Genomic DNA, 8,069 nt, shown 5'->3' with positions numbered 1-8,069 from the left:
TGGCAGAGTGGGAACGTGAGGTGTTGCCCCTCGGTCCATTTGAAGTAGTACCTCCAGGTTTAAGAAGTGCTCCATGTTTGTCCAGTAGATGCAAAACATGTCCCTTTATATCAGAAACTCATTATTTTGTAAGCAACTCTACGAATAAAAGGTACCCGATCCAGGAACATCTAACATGTGAACATTCGAATGTAATATATTTAATTTTATGCAAGAAATGCCCAAAACAATATGTAGGAGAAACTATGAATAATTTACGAACTTGCTTTAATGCTCATAGGTCAGACATCAAATTAAAGAAAGACAAGCCTGTTTTTAATCATTTCAACCTCGACGACCATTCAATAGACGATCTCGCCCTAATCCCAATTGAGCGTATAGAAATTGACTTGCCCGAAGATGAAACTACCAAATTCCGTCAATCTAGGGAAGCCCATTGGATTGAGACATTGAATACAGCAAGACCTATAGGACTAAATATTCATCATAATGTAGGCATAGCACCCTTTGTTGTCCCGTTTAATACAACCAGCAATCGAGCAAGCAAGATAGTTCATGCCCACTATAAGAGCCTTCAAGAGAAATTCCCCCATGTCTATAAGCAGAAAATGATAGTTGCATATTCAAAAAATAAGAACTTAAATGTTAATATTGTTCATAGTAAACTAAAAACAATCAGCACATAACAGATACTATACTTCTCGCCCATCGGGCGAGTTATTTTTCTAATTTCAGAACAGAATAAGAACAGAAGAAAACCCAATATCAAGACCCTTAATCCTAAGTTCTAAATAAAGTGTCTGCTCCACCCTAGGCCTGTACATTTGGGAGAATGAAACCCTCCCTTCCCCGAAAACCAAAATTTCTGGTCTCAAATTTTGCCTCGAAAACGTCCCGAGAACTCTTTAGCACTTAATCACCGACGCATCAGAATAAACAGTTTTGCATCTCAGGTTAAGGTGGATTTTAAAACAAACTGGTTTTTAATTAAACGTCATTTACGCGGCCTGTCCTAGATTTTGGCCGAATTTGAATTTGCTTGATTGGCTCGATCCACATGAATAAATCGATACCACATGCTTTTTTCATGAAACCTAGACTAACAGCCTGTAAATGGCAGGGGTTCTCGGTTTTGAAATCAGTATTACCTTATGACAGCAAACGAATGAGTTATGCCACGTCTAAATGAAGCCCAACGGAACAACGCCAGAGTACCATCTCTCGCCTTTGGTATAGGATCGATGTTGTCCTAGGTCAGGTCGACCAAGGGTGACAACTGCTGCTCAGGATCGCTATATCAGAGTACGTCATTTACGTGACCGGTTCACAACAGCAACACTGCTTCATCCACTCCTGGAAGACGTTGGATCTCAGACCAAACAATCTGGAACCGTCTACGAGATGCTGGGGTAAGAGCTAGACGTCCTGTTCGAGGTGTCATTCTGAGCCAACGACATCGTCAAAACAGACTGCAATAGGTTCGAACACATCGAGTATGGCCACAGCAGCGATGGAGAAGAGTTTGGTTTAGCGATGAATCCAGGTTTCTTTTACAACGGGCAGGTGGCAGGGCAAGGGTCTAAAGAAGACGAAATGAACGTTTTGATGCTAACTACATCCAGGAAGTCGACAGATTCGGTGGTGGAAGCGTTATGATGTGGGCAGCCATATCACATACTGGAAAGACCAACTTGGTTCACATCAATGGCAATCTGACGGCTCAGCGTTATTGTGATGAAATTCTGCAACCACACGTTCTTCCAATTTTGCGGAATAATGACAGAATCTTCCAACAGGACAATGCCAAACCGCATACAGCTCGAATAACAACAGCATTCCTTCAGCGAAGCAACGTTGATGTGCTTCCATGGCCCTGCAAATCGCCAGATTTGAACCCCATAGAACATCTTTGGGATGAATTGGACAGACGCGTTCGTCAAAGACAACCTGCACCGCAATCCCTGCAGCAACTTGTGAATGCGTTACAGGCGGGGTGGGCAAACATTCCACAGCAATTCATCCAGAATCTGACGTCATCGATGAGGCGACGCTGTCAAGCAGTAATTGACTCTAATGGTGGACATGCGCAATATTGACTTTAAGTGACCTTGAACTTCCAAGTGTGCAATAACTGTGAAAAACTTAAAATTTAAAATCTGTTTTGACATTAAACCACCTTAAAATAGGGTTGTGACGTAATCCTTTGTTCTTCGAGTTCTAATATCCAACTTATTGGTACTGGCAAAGTGCCCAGAGTATCAATAAGTGATACAAAATGGCGGAATTATTGGACTGTTTATTGAAGCGGGACAAGAAAATGGTGTGACTAGCGAGTGAAATAAACACATTTTAATTACAAATAAACATATGATTTACAACATCTATTATGGAAATTATCAAAATTTCATGTGGATTTTAAAATTTCCTTGTTCAAAATTAAGTTCTTTTAATGTCCATCACCATCACTTGATTTCTTACCAACATCAGCAGCACCATCATCTGAGCATTTCCTTCGTTTATTTTGAACAATGTCACTGATATTATTTAATTGATCCTCAGATGTCCGTTTATATACTCTCACGGCGTTTAAACGATGGCCGGTTTTTTCCCTTATCAGTTGGTCGTCAATCCCGGCATTATACAATCGCGTTGCTGCAGTAGCTCTGAGCGAATACTTTGAAAAATTGCCAGAAAATCCTGCCCTGGAACACATATCTTTCACTATATTCTGTAGAGTGTGGATGCCAATTAGGTTAGATGTCTACCAATCATTTCCTTTGTGGAGCTTTCTGGGTTGCAGGTAAATAGGTCATTCTTACAATTACTGGGTCTGTAATATCAATAAAAAAAAGTAATTCTAAAGGGGCAGTCTGATTTTTCAGTAGGAAATTTGGGAAGGTACTGTTATTAATAAAATCTAGATAAATGTATATCTTACCATATATGAAACTATATAACCCCAAAATCATTTTCCTCAAGAATGTTTTAGCAGCGTTATTACAATCAGAATGTAAAGGATCTGAACTCAAACTGTCCTCCTCCCTTACGCAATTATGAAATTATTGAGGTACCAAAGGTCGGATTTTAATTATGAAAAAATGATCGTTTAAATGAGTAAGTTGGAGCAGCAATTATTTAGAGGAGCTCATCCCTTCAAAAACTAAAAACTATTTACCTGAAGTTTAAATATTTTTCAAACAATAGAACTGGACATCTCTCTGGGTTTTCTTTATTTTGGTAAGCTTTAACACTCTCCTTAGCCAATTTTCGATGTTTAAGACCACCCTGGTTAGTAAGTTGGAGCAGCAATTATTTAGAGGAGCACATCCTTTCAAAAACTCAAAACTATTTACCTGAAGTTTAAATATTTTTCAAACAATAGAACTGGACATCTCTCTGGGTTTTCTTAATTTGGTAAGCTCTAACACTCTTCTTAGCCAATTTTCGATGTCTAAGACCACCCTGGTTCGACTTTGACACATCCTCCGTGTATAAGAGGTAGCGATTGGAATCACTTTCACCACACTTTCTAATTTGTGAATTTTCCCCAACTCGTAGATTACTGTGCTCTTTACCAGCGCGGAGGGCAAAGTTTAATCTAATGAGATACACGATAGTATCCAAGAGTTGCTTAGGCGTTTCAGAACCTAAGAAGCCCTTACTCCACAAAATTTCTTCTGATTCTTCACTTATGATATCTGAAATCGTTATCGTCTAGGAGGTTGACAATCCTACCATCGGCCCTCTTATAATATTGCAAAGCAACAATAATATCATATATAGTATCCCCTTTGTTCTCCTGTCCGTCTTGACCTTCACTTCTGTGATGAAATAGCCCATTGCTTCATTTAGCGTACTATTGTCCATCTCAAGCAATTCTAGTTGAAATTTCGTTACGCAAGGTTTGCTTCTCATTGAATTTCTGTGTAATCTCCAGTTTGTGAAAGTTCGTAAAGCCCAATTGCTTTTAGCGATTGAATTAGCAGGAAGGCGAGTCCAAGAAAGTGATTTCAATTGCGGTTCAGTCATTGGCTCAGCAAATCGTTTAGTTGAATAAGTTTTGTCTACCACTGGTCGCATGTTCTCTACTTGAGTTGCAGATAGCACTAATTCCTCGTCACTTTTAGTATATTTGGAATTTTCAAAATCACTTACATCCGAACAGTGTGGATTATATCGTCTGTCCATGTCTGCCGTGGCTTTTAATAGTTCCTCGTCACTTTTTGATTCAATTAATTCCCCTAAATCAGACATAAATCCGAATTCCGAAAGGGATGCCCATTCAACATTCAAATTTGGTAAATCAATTTAAAATCAAATCCAGAAATTATTGCACACTGTCATTGATAACAAGGTTTTTGCGCGTAAGATTTAGACTGTCACGTGATCAGAAAGAGCGATAACTATTGGCTCTATCGTGTTTCTTTCTTTAACAACCGTGCTTATCAACTTAATTAAACATCACGTGGTTAACCCTCGTGCTAGCACGTCGTTTAAATAACATTGGATAGAACCTGGGGTATTTCGGGACACCTATTATTTAATGGGAATTTTCAAAAAAAGAACATGAAATATATGCTCTGGTATGGAAAATAATACTTCATAAGGACTCCTTTTTGACCAAATAAAGTGTTCAAGATGAAAGTTATACCGATATGTGAAAGTCATCTTGGTTTCAAGCCATACTTATTATCTGGAATATTATATAAGGGTCGGGTTGTGAGCTAGGGATGAGCAGAGTGCATCTGCTTTATTTCAATTATTGACCAATTGGTCAAGATTTCAAAAATAGCTAACTTAACTTGATATGGTTGTAACATTTATTGATAATTTGAAAATTATATATAAAAAACTCAAATTTTACCACCTGGGGTACTTGAGGACCCCGGAGAAATTATGCAAAATTTTAGTAAAATGTTATCTTATCTGTCAGCACAGTCTTCACATATTATTATCTTTGCAAAATGATCTTTACAAACGGGCCTTGAGCAAGTATTAGAAACAGACTTGACTTTTCTATCAGCCTCTCTTGGGCAAATGATGCATCTGCGTTTACTGCTTGGTTCCTCAGGTTGTGGAATATCTGTTAAACTATAACCGATAGATACAAGACCACTTTTAACTCCGGCCTGTAAACACCTTGGATTATTCAATCGCCTTTCAATCAATTCACTTGTCAATTGATTTCCCAATTCTCAAAGGAATGCACGTCTTCGGCTCTTCAAACCAACTTTCCACTGTGGGAACTTTGATATCCAGATTAGCAGTGCGGCTACAGCAGCTACATCTAGCATATTGAAGAAAATCACCATTGGCCACCTAAGGACCTTTCGACGACATGTGTAAGTTGATACCAACTTATCTAAATTATCTACACCCCCTTTAGTTTGGTTGTAAAATAGTACTACCTCAGGTTTCTTAGCAGGGTTGCCATCCTCTGGAATGTATTTATCATGGTGCATAGTTGATAATAGATTGACCGCCTTGCCCTTCTTGGGTACGTAAGAGACCAAAGATAGATTATCAGAGAATCCAAAGATTGAAGATTGTGGTATTCTCTTATTAATCGGTTTCATTTCAGGTGGTAACTCTTTTTTGTTGTTTCGAAGGGTTCCAACAATTGTTGTGTTGTTTGAAAGAAGATCATTAGCTAGTGGTATTGAGGTGAAGAAGTTGTCAGTCGTTACATTTCGACCTGTGTTCAGCCATGGCGTCATCAAATCTCTAACCACCCGTGATCCCTGATTAACTTCTCGAACACCATCAGAAGCCTTACCAAGGTATACTTGACCATGTAGTGGAAAAGTTGAGGTTGAGTCACATATCCACCAAATCTTCAAACCATATTTAGCCGGTTTGGCTTGCATGTACTGCCTAAATGAACATCGTCCTCGGAAGGGCACGAACTGCTCATCAATTGTCAAAAATGCTCCTGGTTTGTAATGGTTATGAAGAGTTTGGTTGAACATTGCCCAGACATCTGATATAGGTGCAAGCTTATCTACCTCCTTTCGCTGCAATCTGGTGTTTTTATCATCAAAACGACAGAACCTCAGAATAGTAGTAAATCTTTTCAAGGTCATTGTTGCCCTGAAAACAGGGCGGCCAGCTTCTACACTCCAGAGTTCATTCAATGATTCATGATTACTGCGATAAACACCAGCAAGGAGAAGAAGACCTATGAATGCCCTACATTCAATGTCATCAACTGGTTTCCACTCTTTAGCATGTTCAGGATTAGTATTATTCCAGCTTTGATAAACAGATCGTGCATATTGATTAGTATACCTAACAATAATCATTATGATTTCATCTGTGATGAATAAACTAAGCGATGACCTTGCACTAATTACCAATTCACATTTTTTTGGACCCTGCTTTTCTTTCAGTATGTCCTGAGCCTGGCGTCTGTGGATTTTTGGGGGATTAGAACTCCATACTAAGCCACTCTTTCCTACAAGATCATTACTTTCAACAGCTTCATCATTTTCAGATTCACCTGATTTATCAGACAACTCATCAATATCTACAGCCACATCAGCATCGCTTGTAGTGGAATCAGAATCAGAATCAGGTGGTGGATAATATTGAGGTTCAGATCCACAATCAGAAAATTCTGATTCACTACCACTTTCATCTTGTAAAATCTTTTCCAAGACTTCATTTGCACTTATTTTACACTGTCTCGACATACTGAAATGACAAAAAAGTATTTATCTGATGCATGTAATACTTTTATTTATTTGGGGTCCAAAAGAACCCCAGGCTTTCAAACACACAACCTTCAAGAAAATATGTATGTTGCCTTGTTGATCATGGCTTGCACAATCTGGACATGATTACTTCTGATTTTTCTGAACTTACATTATAAATAAAGAAAATTATAGAAATTATATTTGTTTTTGAAATAAAATCAACTTATTATGAAACACAAAAAAGATTGTTACTTACATAAAATGAAGATAAAAATCCAATGTTATCAACCAAATGTGACCTAGGCAAACCATGTGGTAAATAAAGGGAGATAACTAGCTTTAGGGACAGATTACAATTTAATATTATTTACTGACATCCAGTTTCAGCACTGCATTTATCTGGGGTCTAAATATACCCAAACATACTAGCATGGTGTGTTTCAATTTAAAAGGGTAACATATCCGCTAATTGTGATTGTTGCACAGGAGACTGATCATGAACAGGTTAAAAATTCATTCAGCTACAATGTTTTAAATAACCAAACTGCTATCTTCGATGGAATTTTGGAAATTCGAAAAAATCGGTGCTGGGGTCCCGAAATACCCCAAGTTCTAGCACAAGGGTTAAATTGTAATCATTGCAAAATGTAATCAGTGACTGTATTTTAAGTAGGTTAAAGGTCTCGAGACGTTTAATAATTTGTGAACTTTTTAAACGTCTCTCGACCATTCATCTCTACTTACTTATATAAAATATCTTATTTTCTATCCTTGGTGTTTGTTTTATTATCAGCCACAAAATTCAATTATGCGTTTCTTTTTTGAAGAGTATAATATATATGCTAATTACTTGTTTTGCATTAATGTTTTAAAGTATTCCAACATGTTACATGGGCAACATGTTACATGTACATAACATTTACTTGGCAATGATTTAAACGTTTATAAAAAATGTTCAATAATACGATATACGATATTTTGTGTCATATAGAATTTTAGATTGTTTCAAAATGTAAGGATATACGACCTTTCGACTCAAAGAAGAACGATGTTTCATTTCATTTGAAGGCAGATTTTATTCATACAGACAGTACTCGGCCGAATATAGACTATAGACCAAAACAGCTACCATATATGGCTCTGAAACTTTTCGTATGTCTAACGTACTATACAAGGACACTACGCACCAACTTGAATTTGCACTGGTTCTCACACAGCCTTTAATACCTTAATGAATACACCATGACTTCATCAATATAACATTTATTCATGTACATGTATATTCATGGTGACAATGAATTTGATAACATTTAAAACAACGATTCAACAATTAAAGAAAAATTTGAACATTTTGAAACCATTAAACAGAATTGA

The 8,069-nt window shown here is 37.4% G+C and overlaps 1 protein-coding gene across 1 annotated transcript; it reads right to left on the bottom strand.

The window, feature by feature from the left end:
* Positions 1–2,748: 2,748 nt before the first annotated feature.
* Positions 2,749–4,188, bottom strand: LOTGIDRAFT_157542 (hypothetical protein; the record flags this gene model as incomplete). Its single annotated transcript, XM_009049751.1, has 3 exons — positions 2,749–2,830; positions 3,176–3,285; positions 3,736–4,188. 3 exons carry the CDS (start codon positions 4,186–4,188, stop codon positions 2,749–2,751), a joined length of 645 nt encoding a protein of 214 aa, XP_009047999.1.
* Positions 4,189–8,069: the final 3,881 nt, after the last annotated feature.

The sequence above is a fragment of the Lottia gigantea genome, assembly GCF_000327385.1.
Source record: "Lottia gigantea unplaced genomic scaffold LOTGIsca_14, whole genome shotgun sequence".
Classification (NCBI taxonomy): Eukaryota; Metazoa; Mollusca; class Gastropoda; family Lottiidae; genus Lottia; species Lottia gigantea.
Note: the sequence above shows the minus strand (reverse complement) of the source record. Positions and strands in the feature narration are given on the sequence as shown.